This window comes from Epinephelus lanceolatus, chromosome 14 (assembly GCF_041903045.1).
Source record: "Epinephelus lanceolatus isolate andai-2023 chromosome 14, ASM4190304v1, whole genome shotgun sequence".
Lineage (NCBI taxonomy): Eukaryota > Metazoa > Chordata > Actinopteri > Perciformes > Serranidae > Epinephelus > Epinephelus lanceolatus.
This window is the reverse complement of record NC_135747.1, coordinates 25,858,901-25,877,032: the sequence shown is the minus strand read 5'-3', so window position 1 is coordinate 25,877,032 and position 18,132 is coordinate 25,858,901. Positions and strand designations below refer to the sequence as shown.

The window sequence follows — 18,132 nt, the reverse complement described above, 5'->3', positions numbered from 1 at the left end:
TAACACGTGATCTGTCTACACAGTATTTATGTTTGGTCCTTTATCTGAGAAAAACAATGCAGGAATAGACACTGCAGTTTTATAAAAAGCATCCACCTGGTCAATCCCTTTTAGTTAAACGGCAGGATGACAAAGAAGCTTTTTAGCCATGCTAGCAGCAGGACTCTTAGGATCAGTGTTGGGATTGATGTGTTACTGTAATTCCACCACTTTTTGCAGGAACTAGACATGCAACTAAATACTTTTTCAAATAAATAACGCAATTGAAATGACTGAAATTTATATGGGCTTATTACTTATTACTATTTACTGGACTTTTTTCCCCAGTTAGGATCTAATGTCACCCATAGTGATGAGGGGATCAGGTGAGCAGCGTTCATTCCCTTCCTCGTGTGTGTGTGTGTGTGTTTGATAGCCACAGAGAGAGAAACAGAGGTAGGGAAAGAGAAGGTGGAAGGTGGAAGGTGGACTATTGCACACAATGATTCTGTATGTCATTAGTAATGTTTGCGTTCTGTTATTCAGAATGCTACGGTAGCCACCAGTTGACCAGTGCAGTGCTAGTCACTCAACTTTGCAATGGCTCAGTAAATGGTGGGAATCAATCAGTCAATCAGCATTAAACTGTAACCATAACTGTACACAATAGCCAACAGTACAGGCAATTTGAGTGTGCTTTCCTGGAATTTTCCCTCCTTGAGATCAAGAACAAATTATGTCTGTAGTGATGAGTTGTAGCCTTTGTGCAGGATTTAAAACAGTTAATACCCTCGTGAATTCTGTAGCTTTTGTGTCTTAAAAATGGTGTTGCTAAAAAGTGGCTAAACATCATCACACTGAACACAACTTTGCAGCCTCGTTGGGGTAGGGATGTTAAGTCATGTAGTAGTGTAGTTTGTGCATAGCCTAATGTTAGCTTTTTACTTATAGCGATTGCATTTAGCCTTCACATATCATAAAAGTGGTGTTCATTTGTGGAGATTATCTTGCTGAACAAAATGTGTGAATATCATAAACGTTTGTTTGCCACAGAGCTTATTTTCTGCAATAATCCAAAATGCTTTTTGATGAGGGAACCACAGCGATGCTAACTTCCGCGCCGGCCTCCAAAAACGTCATCACTGGAGCACTCTAAAAGATGGATTGCACTGATGAATAATAATAACTTTGGTGATCATCATTGGACATTTCCATCAGCCTCAGCTGTAGTTTGTGTTCTGTGCTCATTAGCGTAGCATAAGTGTTAGCATGCTAACAAACTGAACTAAGATGGTGAACATGGCAAACAATACCTGCTAAACAGCAACACATTAGCAAACTAATGTTAGCATTTAGCTCAAAGTACAGCCTCACAGAGCTGCTAGCACGGGTGTAGGCTCTCAGATGCATGAGCATCACGCAACATGTGCTTGACTACTCACGCATAACAGTATGCAAACACTCTCTCCTGCCCCCTTAGTGAAATGGGCCATCATCATCATTAATGCAAAAAGCATTACCACCACTCAGGCTTGAGTAAATGGTGAAATCGTGAAATATTAAACACAGTTATAAAACTAAACATGGGTCAAGCAACTTTCCTGTATGAATAATGCAATTTGAGGAGCAAACTTGTGAAATTTAAAAAAGTCCTTCTGTTATTCTGTTTTTAATGCTTCAGAGATCAACTGGAAAGAGTATTAATGATCACGTATTTGCATATACCACAGCAAAATGAAATAAACAATATATCTCGTAGGCTAGTAAATGAGAGGATGGTCATAAACAGAACCACATTTGTGATTATTAAAACACAGACACAAATAATTTGAGAAGAATCTTTAAAAGTTTTAATCTTTTTAATGATGCTGACAAAAAAGAACAGGAAAGTACTCAGTGTTCATGTGTAAAGTATTCATTAAATTAAGGTGAAACCAGCAAATGAAAAAGTCATATGAGTTACTTGTTTGATCACGTCTTGTCCTGTGCAATGATTTGTCTAGAGCGTGTAGTATAGTGTATGCATTTCTCCAACATAATATATATTCGTACAATTTATAAACAAGGTACTAATAAGGTTGTAATAATCTACATGTTAAACCTCTAATATAACCAATAAATCATTAAAATAATCCCTATAATATAATATTAGATAATATACTTCAGAGGAGGGTCATATGCTTCCTTATAGAGGCCTTAATAATCTATTTAAAACTTTATTGATTCATATTTTATTTTTACTTTACATAATAAAATATTGTATACACAAGGCAAGTTTTTTTTCACAGCAGTTCACATTGGTTGTTAAACCCATGTCTCTTATGTATGGCTTTAAAATCAATAATCAGGACAAAATAACAACAGTTTATTTGTTGAGCAGTGTTTTCAGTGAGTGAGTTAGTGCGTTTATAATAGCAGACATGGTGGCAGAGTGATGTGTCAATGCATTCACACTTTGGTCACTGGGGGAGCTTCCTGAAGCTGCCTCCGCAGCTTTCAGCAGACACACATAGTTCATGACGACCTCATCCACCTTGGCTACCACCTCGCGCCGCTCTCTCTCGGTGCTCAGGCCTTCCACGAGTGACATGCAGGCTTGCGTCAGGCAGCAGAGTGTGTGGAAGCTGTGCGTCAGAGTGAGCAGTAACTCCTCTGGGCTGCTGTACTCTGCACTCATCTGACTGCAGGCCCTGCCCAGCACTTTGGCCTGCATGAAAAGCAGCTGGGAGAACGTATCCATGTCAGCCTCATTGACCTCACGATTCTCACCTCTGGACAAGTGGCCGACGCTGGAACGCAACACGCCGACCATCTCTAAGGCATCCTTGCGTGCAAGTGCGAACCCTGTATGAAGGCTGTAGGTTTTTCCCTTCATTGAATTTACACGAGCTAGCCTCGCTTTGAGGCTCATGTCATTCGTAGCTGCAGCCGTGTTGCTCTGCTCAGATTTATGAGCAGCTTTCAAGACTGTGTTTTCCCCGCGACTGAAAGAAACCGAGCTGATAGAGAACAGAGCACGTGAGGGCAACTCTCTATCTTCCTCAACACCATCAGCATTTTTCTTTCTCCGCAGAAAGCAGTGACTGAACGGCCCACGACACCTCCACGTACCCACATCCGGTCTTGGTGCTGTTGACTCTGGCAGCAACAAGGCGGCTCCTTTTTGCAGCCTTCCATCAGATGAATGAGAGGCGACTGAACCCTGGGACAAACTCTTGGGCAGGGTTTTGGCAGAGAATATCCTCTGCACTTTAAGGGGATCTTGAGACTGGAAATTCTGACCACCACTCTTCCTTGTAAGTGTGGCTTTGGTCTTCTCTAACAGTGCTTCTAAGCTCCTGGAACCTGGCATTATGGTGCTCCAGCTCCTCCTGAGCATCCGATCCCTGCGTGGCTTCCTGAGGCTGCTTGTTTTAGGGTCACATGAAGATCCGCTTGAGGGGAAAGCCAGGGCATGTGGGTCGGGCTCGGGTCTGGCCTGTGTTAGCCCGCTGGGCTCTGTGCTACTTCTTAATGATGATGGTGACGTGGTTGTGGTGGTGGTACTGGTCTCATTACAGAGAGCTAAAGATGACTCTTCCCCAACCTTCTTCAGCTGTGTGCAAGCTACACTAGGGGTAGTAGGAAAACAAAGAGAACTGTTAAGCATCTCTCCAACACTACATATTCATCTCAGTGGTTTCACATTTGTAAGTAACAACACTTATATTGTACTTAAATGCACTGTATATACTGCACTGACGATATGCATCTTTGCCTGATTTTTCATTCTTATTAAAAATATCTCTGGATTCCTAATGGGTCAAATAGATGGACAAAAAACAAAAGTGACACAAAGCTGCAGGACTTTTAGACATAAATGAAAGTCTGTTACATTCAAGCCCTTGCCAAATGAGTTCACACAATGCTAATTAAGCCTATTACTGCCAGGAGAAGCTCTCTGTATTACGCAGTATACTGGAGTTGTGGTGTCTGTGGCAACTTTCCCTTGATGGCGCAGTGGAAACGATGCATTTTACATCAACCAGTCAGGGCTAAATGGGGCAAGAATGGGGGAAGAGACCATAGCGACAGAGCTAAGGAGTGATGGGAGCCGTAGCAGAGGAGCGATTAAAGGCAAAATGTTTGCACGGGAGGACTTGAAAGAGCGATGTGGCAAGCTCACCCGCAGGCATACATCATAGACATGCATCAACAGCATTTATGAAATTACTCTCAAAACAAAACTTCCACAAAGCAGGTTTGAGAAATCTCCTAAAATAAGGGCAGGAATGGATTTAAAAGTAGTGGTGCTCAACAAAGTATAAATATATTTTACATGCTAAAGTTGAATGGTCAACATGTTAATAATTACACCTGCTTAACCCATAGACTGTAAAAATGATGGTGGACATGACAGCTCCCTTAAAGTGAAGCCAAAACATCTTGATTCCCCCCTGGTGGCTGGCTGCAGTATAGGTCATAAACCCCGTCCCCTCCATGTCAGTGGATGAGACATGGGCCTTACATCACGCTGATGTATGTTCATGTGTTTGTTTTTTTAACACTGGTTTTAATTGTGCCAGTCAGTGTGCTCGCAATCAGTTGGTCGGATGGATGTATGGGTGGGAACTCAGTGCAGTCGGGATTGTTATTGTGCACACTCTGGCTCCAAATGACATCACCAGCACAATGTCAGCGGCTATAACTGGGTTTGGCTACATTTTTGTACAGTGGGAGTAAGTGGAGATGTGTTGTCCATCTTTTTATACAACCTATGGCTTAACCTCAGAATATTAGCGTCGGCATTGGTATTGAGTCTAAAGCACTGCTGTGCCAAAGTACAGCCTCACAGAGCTGGTACAATAGCATGACTGTAGACTCATGATTTCAAGTAAGACATATTGATGACTAAGTACCACAAGTAAGTGAGAAAATGAACCGACCATTTAAAATATATTCTTAACCTTATTTGCCTGCAATGTTTGACTTTGTTTCATGCTCTCACACAGACACAGATAAGAGAGAGCACCTTTCTGTTTGGTTTTACCTGTGGTTTCTTTTATCTTGGGCATTCGGTGACTGCCATCCCGGGTAATCCCGAACCCGGGTTCGGCACTAGTAGCTGCATGGATCTTCCTCAGCAGGGTGGGGTCCATGGGATGGCCAACCCTCCCCTGACCTTGGGGCCCATAAGCTTTCTCCTCGGCAGTAACATAACTCAGCCCCTTGAGCGAGGACTCTGACAGTACATGCATATTGTCTGTGGCACAAAGGGGAGAATCCATGGGAGTGACGCAGCTGCTGCTGCCTGTGCTACAACCGGCATCTATAGAGGAACACTGTGAGCTCTGCAGAGAATGAACGCCTTCACTCTGTATCGATGACATGCGCTTGCTCACGTGGCATTCGTATAACCTTGTGACGTCTTGCTCTGATGGCGGAATCTTAATTTGCTGCTGCTCATTGTCCTGTGAAGCGCCATCTCCTTCTGCAAGGACGGACCCTTTGGATGGAGATTGGAGATGGGCATTTAACTGTTGACTCCTTTCATCTGAGTCCTGTTTCTCTCCCTTGACTGTCAACCTGTCTGCGTGGGAAGCCTGTGAGTCATTCACACATTCTGGAGAGAGATTTTCTGCCATTTTGTTTGCGGGCACTCTCTGCTGCCATTTTTGATGCCTATCTTTAAAGTGAGTTCGCCCCAGATCAAGTTGATTCATGTAGTAGGAATCTCTCACAGTGAAAGCGTTATACTTCCCAACAAGATGAGGGGGCTCCTCTCTAGCTGGGTCGTGAGAAGTCATGTGAGATCTGTCAGAGGATTCACAGGTCTCTCCCTGGATTCTGCTCTCTGCCTCCCTCTGTTTCCCTCTCTGCCTGCTCATTACCGAGCCTATGTGCATCTTAGTGAAGTATTCACTGACTGATTTAATTTCCATTGTCTCTGGCTCCATCTCACCGCCATCTGAGTGAAAAATCTGGGAGGAGGCGACAGCAGATGACTTTGCCTCCTCATCCTGATGCTCCTGGGGGTTGTACTGCATAGCTCCCGCGCCGCCATCAGTAGACGTACTGGCCTCTGTCTTTTCCTCGTTCACAGTGTGGTACCCTTCTGTCATGGTTGCGTGCATCCTCAGGTGGCTCTCTGAGTGTCTTTGAGCAGTGGCCAGCTCGGAGCTCTCTGTCATCTCAGAGGAATTTGTCTCGTTGCCAGAATCTGAGGACTCAGGACTAAATGCTCGTGATATTTCTACACCTGTGTGCCACAGAAAGACAAACACTTCATTAACAACTTCATCTGAGGCACATGAGTAATATCACAGGTGAGGTAATGAGTCAAATATAGTTCATGGTAATGAGAATGTAATGCAGTGTGTAGGGGAGAAAACGAGTGAATGATTACTGAAGAAAAACACAGACGATAATGAAAATTAGGGCTTTTATAAAATATTGATAAACTTTCAAAGACTTAAAATTAGCATAATATGGATAACTATTAATAATTATTTTTGTCTATATAAGCAACATTTGACATTTTGCAGTGTGCAATCGTGAAAACAAACAAAATGATCCACAAAACAACAACAAATCTCGCCAAACTGAATGTAATGAACACATATGCTGAAATGAATGAAAAAATACTCACACAAATGGAAACATAGAACAAAATGGGCTTTATTGAAAAAAAATCAACAACAACAAATCAAAAGTGAATGGCTGGAACATGTGTGGTGTTAATGAATGAATGTTACAATAGTGTAAGGAGAACCTGTGCTACTCTCTGACTGCGCTGGACTCTGTTCCTCAGATGCAGCGAGGGCCTCGAGTGCCTGTAAGGTGGACACCACTGCATCGTTTAGAGGCTCCCCATGGCCCTCCGCGCCGAGGGTGGGCACTGAATCTATGAGAGACACTGGGATATCATTGCAAGCCCCCTGGGCCCGAGTCCCAGCCCCTTGCTGCTCGTCCTCGTCTGAGCTGTCCCTGAAGCCGGGAGGAGGAGCAGCGATGGCCAGGTTAAGAGAGTGCAGCAGTACGTCATTGTCCTCCTCGTCGTTACCCTCCGGCGGGGGAGGGAGGGAGGTCAAGTCGATGATGTCATCGCTGGACCCTGAGAGTGAGAGTAACATGGGCTTGTCAATGTCACTCATCACCATGTCCTCCTCACAGCTGATGTCGTCCTCGTCCTCTGCGTCATCTGTTGTCTCTGCGTAGCAAATATCGTGCAGCAGCGGCTCCTCGATGCATTCACCAGGACCGAAAATTTTGGTGGAGTACGGATACTCGTCCCCGTCCTCTATGGCATCCATCATCTTATAGTCTTCTTCGAGACGCCTATACATGTGGCTGTGATTGTCTAGAATCTCTGGGCCCTCGTCCATCAGTCTCTGGTAGCCCAGATTTTGGGGGTTTACACTGTCTAAGGGAGGATCTCCAAATATGAAGGAGACCTTTGCACTCCTGGAGGAGTCTTGGGGTTTGGGCCTGGGGAGGTTGAGGTAAGTTTGGGTGCAAGGGATTCTGCAGCACTCTGCTCTCTCTGACATGTGCATTGTGTGCTGGGGCTGGTGGATCTCGGTTATGTAGACTGGCTGGCCTTCCAATCTCCCATGGTCGAGGTATTCGCATTCCTGGTCAGAATACTCTTGGCTGCACCTCTGGTTGTTTCTGTCTTCATATCCTTTATGGGGTGTGCTGTATGTACACTCGATGGCCTGGTAGGTCTGCTTCACTCTTGCTGCATGGCCTGCAAAGAGGAACCAAAAGATGAAAGTGGTTTATTTAAACACAGCACATTCTGATGAGTCATCTTGTGATCATTCCGGACATACTTGTTTCTGTGTTTTTGGCCACGTTGAAGATGGAGCGCCGAGAGTCCACCAGTAATCTGTAGTAGCCAGCAGTCAAACAGGCCAGATTCATTGCATCAACAGACTCCATTAAGAGAGTGATGGGCTGTGAAAGAGGCAGATAAGCAAATGACAATGAGCACGAAATAAATGGGAAAGCAGGGCTGCAGAACGAAGTTAAAATGACTGCGTAGCAGACTTTCTGTTATTTGGGGAAAATTATAGAAAGTCAACAGATGCCTTTATTTTGTAAAAATCTGAGGGTTTGTTAACCTTTACGTCCAGAACGTGTAGTTCCACTCTAACCCTGTTCTCATCTTCTGTGTACATCTCAATGCGGTTGACGTGGCTAAAATCGGCCAGAAGTGCAACCAGGTTTGTTTTGGTGTTAATCACATGGCTGATGCCATATTTGGGCCCCACCAGCAATGTCACTTCCGTGTGCTTCTCGCCTTGCTGTAAAAGGGAAGAGAGAAATAAAACTTTCTGCATGCAAATGAACACTGTGTGAAACGTTATGTTCTTGTGTCACACACTGGCTGCATTTAATGTGAGAGATGGTTTGACTCACAATTAGTGTGGATTTAAACACCCGTCCTCCATACAGCCTCAAATCACTGAGATACTTCAGATAATGGACCTTTGCCTGCAGGGCAGTCAGCTGGAACGGGGAGGGAAAAAGACACATAGGATGAAATATACGATGGAACTATTTAAATAAAGGTATTAACAACAGAATGTAATGTTCAACTGAGTCTTATAAAAAGAGTGCAACATTATCCATTAAAGCAGCCACCACCCAGCATCATTATTTTGGATTACTTCACCAACTTCTCCACTAGGTGGTGGTAAGGAGTCTTTTCAGATTTAGTGAAAGGCAAAGAGAGACAGAGAGATGAAAAGAGGCAAAGGAAAAAAGGTGGCTCACTCTACCTTTTTTCCAGGCGGCACCAGGTTCTGGTTGGTTTTGAGGATGTGAGTGAGAGCTTTTTTGATGTTCTTCTCTTTCATGCTAGACAGCACCGCAGGAGGCAGGAACAACGCCAGACCCCACTCCTTCCTGCGGAGCCACAATTCATAAAGATTAGAGACGGTCACTCGATCACTATGACAAACAGTCAAGTCATCACTCTTGAGCGGTGATCGATATACTTCACCCAGAGGTGGTACATTGATTAACTGACAGGGCACAATCAGAATCATTAACTAACCAGCAGGGATGTATCTTCTGTTACTGCAGTAGAACAATGCTAGCGAGATCATTATTGTTTTATTGTTTGAGAGCATTCTGGACTTATTAATAAAACAACAAATAACTTCACAGTTAGATTTCAGCCTGCATGGCGCAGTGTGAAATCCAATCTTACTTACTCAATATACTTGAGGGAAACTTTCTGGGACTGCTTGGTATTGATGGTTAGAATATACATTTGCAGGGCAGCCAGATGAAGCGCCGTGTCGTATTTCAGCTCTGACCCAAATCTCTCCAATACCACATCATTACAGCTCTGGAGGAGTTGGAGAGGGAGGGCACAGGAGGAGGTTACACTTCAGTTGCACTTCTTATCACGAAATGCAAGACAACAACACACCTACTGCTACCATGTGTTAACTGAGGCCATTAACACAGACTAAAGTCTCAAATAGGCCCTAGGTCTGAGATGTTTTCAGATTAGCATACTGTGATTCTTTAAACTTTCACCATAAATAAAACTGCATATGTTAAAGGGACAGTTCATCCCAGAAACAAAAATACATAGTCTTCCTCTTACTTGTAGTGCTACTTATTACTCCAGATTGTTTTTGTGTGAGCTGCCACGTGTTGGAGATATCAGCTGCAAAAATGTCTGCCTTCTCTCGAATATAATGCAACTCAATGGCACTCAGCTTGTAGTGCTCAAAGTGCCAAAAATATACATTTGAAAAGCTTAACAGCAATGTCTCTTTCCAGAAGGAACTATTTCCTTTCTACCAAACTACATCCACCAATTGTATTACTGCATAGAAGGAGGCGTGCATCTACTGCTAGCACCTAGCCTCACTGAGCTAGCTAATGTTACAGCTCATCTGAGGAGGACGCCATTAATGTTTACATCTTGTGCTGCTCAAAACAAGGTCTGTGGATTATCTTGAGTAAGCGGGTCATGATTCCTGGAAAGAGACATTGCTGTTGAGTTTTTCAAATGTATTTTTTTTGGCACCACAAGCCGAGCACCATCTAGTTCAGTTCAAAGAGAAGGCAGACATCTATACAGCCGATATCTCCAACACTCTGTAACTCGCACCAAAGCAATCTAGACTGATAAACAGCACTACAGGTAAGAGATAAAATATGTTTTTTGATCTGGGGATAAACCGTCCCTTCAAGTGTTATCGGTACCTTCTGATAATCACCTGAACATAGAGGTACTCAAATGCTACTGCGTCTCTCCTAAGCAGGTCCACGGGATCCTTTGGGACAAACGTGATGCGGAAAAAGCACTTCATCTTGTGTGACCCTGGCCTCTGTGTCACCTAGAGCACAAAGTCAGAGGATAACGAGGGTCCCATTAGTGAAGTGTTTGCGTCTGCAAATAGGAACAGTGCATTATGCAACATTTGACATTCACTAACATCATGGAGTCAGTCAGGATTAATACACAATTTGGACAGGGATTCAAGGAATAGTTAGACATTCAGGGACATAAGCTTATTCGGTTTCTTGCCTAGAGTTAGATGGGATGATCGATTCCACTCTCTATCTGTATGTTACAGACATAGCTGGAGCCAGGAGACTCTTAAAGACTGGAAACGGGTAAACAGTTGGCCTGGCTCCATCCAAAGGTAAAGAAATCCACCTACTAGCCCCTCTAAGAATCACTGATTAATATGCTTTATCTCTTCCTTTTAGTTTATATACAAACCAAAATGTAACTACAAGAGCTAGTGGTTTTTTTGATGGACTATTAGAGATGTATTGATCTTCTTTAACCTTGAATCAGTATGTTTCCCAAAATGTCGAACTATTTCTTTAGACATTTTCAAACTAATTTAATTTCCTTTCTCCTATTAAGTAGCGCCAAAGAGAGCCGTGTTACCTGAGTTAGCATCTCCTGCTCATGCAGGAGCATGAGTTTGCTGGCAGACCCCTCAGCTCTTTGCTCCAGCATCAGAGAGAAGTGCTCGATGCTCTTAATGGATAGCTTCTCTTGCAGGGTCAAGATGACGTCCTTTCACACAGACAAAGTCATAGTTAATACAAAATGAGAACCGTGCAGATTCAGCAGCCTGCTCATGCACAGCTCAGTGCCAAACCCATAAATCATTTTCACTGCTCAACACACGCAAAAACACGAACTGAACATACAGCATCAACTGGAACAGGGAAAAAAAAGGAAATGTGAATTGCTGACCAAAAACTCCCTGCTACAGTAGTATTAGGTTCAAAATGCTTTTTGTTTGAATCATTATTTTAGTTCAGATGAGGTCCCGGAGGCCATAATGAAGAGAGGACTTTGCACTTCATAATGCGCGGTGCAACTGTGAATAACATTCAACATTTAAACTGAGCATCACTTCAGATAACGCTACTGAATTTCATAGTGAAGCGAGGTTCTTTCCGGCACCTACCTTAATGGATGTGCTGCTGTCAAATTTAAATGATTTAGTTTGCCCGTTCTCCAGGTACACCTTCAGAACATTTGGCATAAAGAGAAGGGAGTTGTCCTTCACTGTTTCCTGAGGATGGAATAAGAATCTTTTGATTAACAACTCTTGCTTTTTTTAAATTGTAAGATGTTTATACACTGTAGTTAAAGTTTGTGGGGGGGGGGATTCTGTAATTGGAAGACCCCTGGGAGAAAATTATTGCACATTCAAGAACTCAATATGGAAGTAACTCTGAGGGAAATGAAAGAACGAGTTTCCACATTTTGGAGAAATACACTTATTTGCTTTCGTGCTGGAATGAGAGGACTGATACACCCTTTTATCTGTATGGTAATAATGAAGCAACGACCAGGAGACACTGAGCTTATCTCAGCATAGGAACTTGTAGCAGAGCTCTGTGTGTGACAGAATACGCCTACCTGCACCTTTAATGCTCACTAATTGACACATCATATCTCAGGGAAGTTAATACATCCAGACAAGAAATAGTTAGGCACATGTCCCCCTGTTAAACCACAATGTGTCTTTTTTATACACTTATGTACAGGTTTAATTAATCATATAGTTAGTGAGCTTTAAAAGGTGCTCTTAGGCTGATTTTTGTTTTACCGTTGGACAGATCCAGGCAAGCTGTTTCCCCTGCTTCTAGGTTTAAATGCTAAGATAATCTCCTGATTGCAGCCTTGTATTCAGATACAGTACTGTATGAGACTTGCCTCGATACAGACCTTTGAATTCGCTCACTCCACCGAATTGACAGATTGGTCTGGCATGGTGACATGAAACAGCACTATTTGAGTTGAAAAAGCGATCGACCCATTGAACGCCGCAGGGGGAATCAGTACTACAGGCAGGGCTAACACTGTTGTCAAGTTGTGGTTAACGCTTCTTTACCATATCTTCCATCACTGTGTTTTTACTTTACTCATTTTGCTCCATTCTTTAAACCTAACAAAACCAGTATGTTGGCCACACTGGCATACTGTGTCAGTGTGGACATAAGGGGCTGCTCCATTTATTTATTTGAGGTTTTATATCATTCTTTTGCTGTCCAATTGTGTTCCTGAAGTATTCAAACCCGAAATCCGAAAGCTTGTCCTGACAGATTTCTTTCTATTTTTTTTTTTTTTTTGCTACTTAAACCCTTGTAATGCTGTGGACACTATGTTTGTTCGGCTCTGAAAGTCACACAACAACACAAACAAACTAAGCAATCAGGTCGGCGATAGACCAGCAACTCCCATGTGCTGTGAGGTAAAATTACTGTTTCTGTCAATGGAGTCTGGTGGCTTTGAAGAGGGCCATGTAATGGTTTCAGTTCCCCCCATCCACAGCCAACAGACTCCTTTCACAGAAACAGTAATTTTACAGCGCAGAACACACAAGTTACTGGTTACTGCTGCCTTTGATCAGTTAATTAGGTGGTGTTATCGTGTTACTTGTGGAACCAACTAACACAGTGTCCACAGCAGTAGGCTACACTGCTTAATGGCTGTGCCCTAGTACTCCTGTCAGCGCTGTCACCTGTGTCATCGCTTTTTGATAATGGCCATGTGAGAGTTTTCATTTGAAAAACAGAATGGTGGACCTGCCCTTCAAAGAGACATTAGATTGATGCGCAGATGTTAGTCTCTAGTGATTGGTTAGCATAAATCGAGTTCCCCTCTCCCATGGAAATTGGTTAGTTGACAGTCCTCTCAGATATGAGGCAAGTATGAGAGTATGAGATTTTCTCATGGAAAGCAAATTAGCATATTTACCAAAATGCCAGACATGTATGTTTTCACATTTGATTTGATTTCCATGACATTAAAATGGTAGTGAAGGTAATACAAAGTAACACACTGATGCATCTTCTTTAGTAATTGCTCTCTGGTTTTATGTATGATGCTGTCCTTTTCGCTAAGAGGATATGGCTGCCTAATAGTCTCCTTACTTTATGGTTGCTCTTTAGAAAACAAATCAGGGAAGCTCTCAGTAAGAGTGACTCCCCTTCCTCTGTCAGTCATATCCCCATCCTCTTTATTTCATTCCAGAGATGAAAAGAAAAAAAGAGGAGGTCTAGTTCTTGCTCACGCATGTCTCCATTTTGCCATCAGTGATTTCTGATATTTTCCCTCTGCTCTACGCCTGCTTTTAGAGTTCAAGTCGGTCGCTGTCGTCCCGTGTTCAGACCCTTGATGTGCACAGAATGAATCAGTGTCTAGTGTGACTTACGGGGACCTGGCCATTGATGATGACCTCTTCAGCGAAGCGAACTTTAACAGGATTAGTCTTTAACTTGGCCTTTTTGGCTGCGCTGATGAATGCCGATTTGGGTGACTTTTAGAGGGAAAGAAGAAGAAGAAGAAGAAGAAGAAGAAGAAAAAACACAGAGATTTAAAGGACAATCAGTTCCTTTAGAGATGAGTCATGTATTTTCTCAGCTCCACACAATTCAAAGGCATGTTCCCTTCTTGAAACATGACAACCTCCCATTTCGCTGCTCAGTGCTGATACAATAAGGGAGGCTCTGTGAGAGGACACCCTCACCTGCCTCTGTGTTAATGGCTCTCATTTGTGATACGAACATACGACACAAACGTGGGTGTGCGGTCATTTCCACGCAAAGCTCAGCATTTATCAATGTGGATGTGAGCTGTGGCTACGATCAAATCTCATGTCCGGTCTCAGATCATGTACAAAAGTTTGAGTCAGTGTGAACTTCAGCGTAGTGAAGTGAATCTGGCTGAGGTGGAGAATTGTTATTAGACCGTATTCTAACATTTAATTATTTGCGGCCACATATTCAATAACTTAAAAATGTCTAATCGCCATATGGAAGTGCGCCCTCTATCACAAGTTGCCAGTTGCCTGGCTCTGTCGGACTGACTCCAGGCTGACCGAAGGATGGACACCACCAGTGCCTGGCTCTATCTGAAACTTTTCTTTTTTTAAAAATAGCATGAAAAGAAATAAATAAACCCTGCAACAGCGTAATTATTTTAATAGTAGTCTCCTAGGTGATTACATTTTTATCAGTGTCCAGCTCAGACGCATGTCTCCTCAGCCACATCTTATGCCCAAAAATGGAAGCACACCTGATCATGTGAGGCCACGTGCTCCTCTGTCTGGGTCAATTACAAGCTTTTATATGCTCATTATAACAATATCAATATTATATAATATATACACTACACTATTACTATATGTAGGCTTTAGGTTAGTAGATATTATGGATGTTTATATTAAACATTCCAACCTCGAGGGTGATTTTCTACTGCGACGCTGTTGACCGCAGCAGTGATTTCTGTCTATACTGTGTTTTTCTGACTTCCTTTGACGCCACTTTTCAGGCTAAGTAAAAACAAATAAATCCGCACACCAAGTAGCCCAACTAGCTACTTGGTGTGCGGACTTATTTGTTTTTTACTTAGCCAGACATTTCTTTGGTCCTGCACCCACTCCGGTGGACATTGGGATGTGCGTGCCTTTTATACTGTTTTAGCCACATTTCAAGCTGCCAAATAAAACCTCTTGGTTAAATTGGATCTTGGATGTCAGTATTTCCATTTCTAGTTTCTCCTTTTGGCTGTATTATGTGTCTCTATGTTGTAAACCCAGATTATACTGGGGGCATATATGTAAATGGCGTCTGTTTTCAGCTGCCACATTTATCAACATCTGATCATTCCTACGCTTTAATTGGCAAGATAAGAACGTTTCATGAATCACACGCAAACCCTAACACAGATGATTTCTGCGTTTTAACGTACATTGCTTTGTAAGATGGATTGATAAATGAGGGCCATTGACACTGCAGAGTAGCGCCTAGTAAACTAACAAAATGATTAATTGAAATGCACAATGAATTAATTTATTTCAACAGTACATCTTTCAAACACCATAATTACTGTCAAGGGTGTATAGAGAATTATCAGATGGCATTATATATTTTGGAGTAGGTAGGTTTCTGTGCACTCGCACTCATGATGTTGATCTATTTCTGGAATGAATTCAAGCATAATTCACATTTCCACTGACTTATTACTTGAACTGTAAACAAAGGCCGAATATATGCTCCTGGCACTGTGTGTTCACAACCATCTGGCACTCCGTGACTCTAGTAAATGTTGATGTGGCAGGTTCGTCTGAGGTCTTGAGAGGATCTGACGCTACAACATGAGAAGACTTGGAAAGACTGCAGTGATTGGTCTCCCTTTGAGTTAGCGGGGCTGTAACACTCAGCTCAGGCATTACTGATACAGTGCCAGCACAAACATATGGCATGATTAATGACTTGCTTTCATGGAGTCAACAAAATAATCAGCTCCAAACACACAAACAGCCTAATGGAATGTACTCTGTTTCATTCATAGAGGACGGAGAGACTTACTGGGTACGGCTGAACAACGCTCAACAATATGGACTCCTTGCAGCTCCTGTAAGACACACACATGCACACACAAAAAAAAAAAAAAATTTTGATAAAAGATTGGAAAAAAAACCAAAATAACCAATGAAACGTGGTTAAGGGAGATCTGGAAATATTTCAGTTTTCTTCCAGTTATCGTTATTTTTAGGCGGACAGTAGCACGAGGAACATTGTGTCCCGGTGATGCTCCTGGCAGCCCTGTCTTGCCTCCACAGTGCAGACTTTTACTGCAGAGACCGAGCCCATTCAAGGCCACAGGAGCAGTGAAGGAGTGGCCACAGGGGCACTTTTCCCCCCGTGCTAATGTACTGTTTACAGACTGCCGCACAGGTCGTATGAGGACCAAACGCTCACAGCCAGCCACTCAGCTGTGTCAGTGATATTAATTTAATGAGATGCATGAAAAAACATCAACACCAGCATACAGCTAAATTGTGGCGAATGGAGCAGGTGGCCACAATAATATATTTTATCTGTCCAGATGAAATATTTGTTTTTACAGCATTTCAAAATAAAAATACTGGAAAAAAAAGTTGAGAATTTTTTTTTTTGCAAAAATGTCTACAATATGTCCATAAATAGTAAGCTGAGGGAGGGAGTTAAGTTATTTAAATTGTTTGTTAAAATGAAGTAAAGTATTAACCTCCCGTGGAAGTTTCATGTATTATTGTTTTACAGCACTGAATCACAGGTGATTTAATGTGTCTTTTTGACACTAAAATGCATCTCCTGATTTGTGCTTTTCAATCACCTGCTGATTGAGTTGCTTAGATTGGCCCTTTGTCATCATGGTGCACTTCACAATTCTGTATATATTTACAATACATTTGATTGAAACCCTATGACTGCATAGATTTAATTAATAATGTCACTTCAAAAGCCAATTGGCTGCACCATTGATTATTTATATATTCTCACTTTGACATTAAAGTCAAGATGAAATTAAAAAAAAAGGTCTTTTTAGTCTTTTAGGTCACCTCCCCGGACATTTTGTGCACCAATTGACCCTTATTGACCTAATTCCCGCCCCTGGACGCAGACTAACTCAGACTAGGGTCCGACAACAACACAGCTGTGCTCCATTGACTCTAATGCAATCGTTTCAGTTTTCCTCCATTTTCAGGCTGGTTTTGTGGATTTGGAGCTAAATGTTGTGCCTGGGGCACGCCGTGTATTAATGATGCTCATTACCTGGAGAGGTTGGAAAAGATATACGTTTCTTCCCTGTTCCAAAACCAAAATCAAACCCTGAAAAGTGTAGGGTTAGCTAGCTAGCTCCTGAAGATATAGCCTACTGAATGTATACACATGCTGCTTTTGCTCTTTAATGGTTATAACAGTGGAAAAAAGACCAACCCTGCTGTACAGGAACCAGTGAAGGGAAGCAGGGAAACTTTGCTGATATTCAACCAGCTGTGTGTCAACGCAGTGTGTGCAGATGAACGTTGTTTGACTTCCCCTGGAAATCCCTGCTGTCCACCGTTCATCTGCACACACTGTGATGCCACACAGCTGGTTCAATACCAGCAAAGTTTCCCTTTATATTCATTATCTTGTGGGGCAATCAGCAGTGATGTGGTGGTTCACTTTTACACTGTGATCTGTAGCCTATAGTTCGGCTTTAGCTTCTAACTTTCTTTGTCTGTTTAACCTGTTGTTGCTGCTGAGTCAGTTTGACATCCTGGATATATCAAACACAGACTGTAGACCCCTCTGTCTGCTTCTCTCAAAAACATAATATTTTCTCAGGGAGTGCAGTTAGTTACAGTGTGGGCTTCATGCTTACTCCAGCAGCTTGACGATCCATCACATAGGGATGGAGCTTAGCGAAAGGTCAATTAAACAATATGCACCTAAAAAAATTGTTTTTTTACATCTTTTTTTTTCTTATTTTAATGTCTATTTTCTTTCTGTAAAACAAAATATGGCACATGCTTATGTAAGCTAATACCATCCAGTTTCAACCAATAATATGACATCCAACTGTCATTCAATCTGCAACTTTTATCCACAAAGAGCTAAGATTAAGTTAGCTAGCTAGTAACAACATGGTACATCAGTGTGTCATTGTTTCCCCAAAATGCCGTGGTTACAAGCCTACTGGCTAGAATTTAATTACTTGAAGAAAATGGTATCTGTGTCAACTACAGACTATGTGCAAGGCATTTCACACTAAACTACTTTAGCAACTAACTTTACATGGAGCATACAATGTGCTTCGTCTCTCTTCCTGATGGATACAGTAATCCTGTCAGCTAA

General features: G+C 42.4%; 1 protein-coding gene across 8 annotated transcripts in view; it reads right to left on the bottom strand.

Annotated features, from left to right (window-relative positions):
* Positions 1-1,806: 1,806 nt before the first annotated feature.
* The window catches only part of LOC117251217 (FERM and PDZ domain-containing protein 4), a 47,285-nt gene continuing 30,959 nt past the window's right edge, over positions 1,807-18,132 (bottom strand). For 7 of the 8 annotated variants that reach the window (XM_078174529.1, XM_033617293.2, XM_078174530.1 and 4 more), the window contains 13 exons: positions 15,835-15,880; positions 13,677-13,781; positions 11,421-11,528; positions 10,889-11,020; positions 10,206-10,325; positions 9,183-9,319; positions 8,745-8,871; positions 8,383-8,472; positions 8,085-8,267; positions 7,794-7,917; positions 6,731-7,708; positions 5,009-6,217; positions 1,807-3,585 (listed from right to left, as the gene is read on the bottom strand). In XM_078174529.1, the coding sequence (XP_078030655.1) occupies positions 2,345-3,585; positions 5,009-6,217; positions 6,731-7,708; positions 7,794-7,917; positions 8,085-8,267; positions 8,383-8,472; positions 8,745-8,871; positions 9,183-9,319; positions 10,206-10,325; positions 10,889-11,020; positions 11,421-11,528; positions 13,677-13,781; positions 15,835-15,880 (4,600 nt within the window). In that variant the 3' untranslated portion in view covers positions 1,807-2,344. Of the gene's footprint in view, positions 3,591-5,008; positions 6,218-6,730; positions 7,709-7,793; positions 7,918-8,084; positions 8,268-8,382; positions 8,473-8,744; positions 8,872-9,182; positions 9,320-10,205; positions 10,326-10,888; positions 11,021-11,420; positions 11,529-13,676; positions 13,782-15,834; positions 15,881-18,132 lie in introns of all 8 variants that reach the window. The other variant, XM_078174533.1, reaches the window with a different exon arrangement.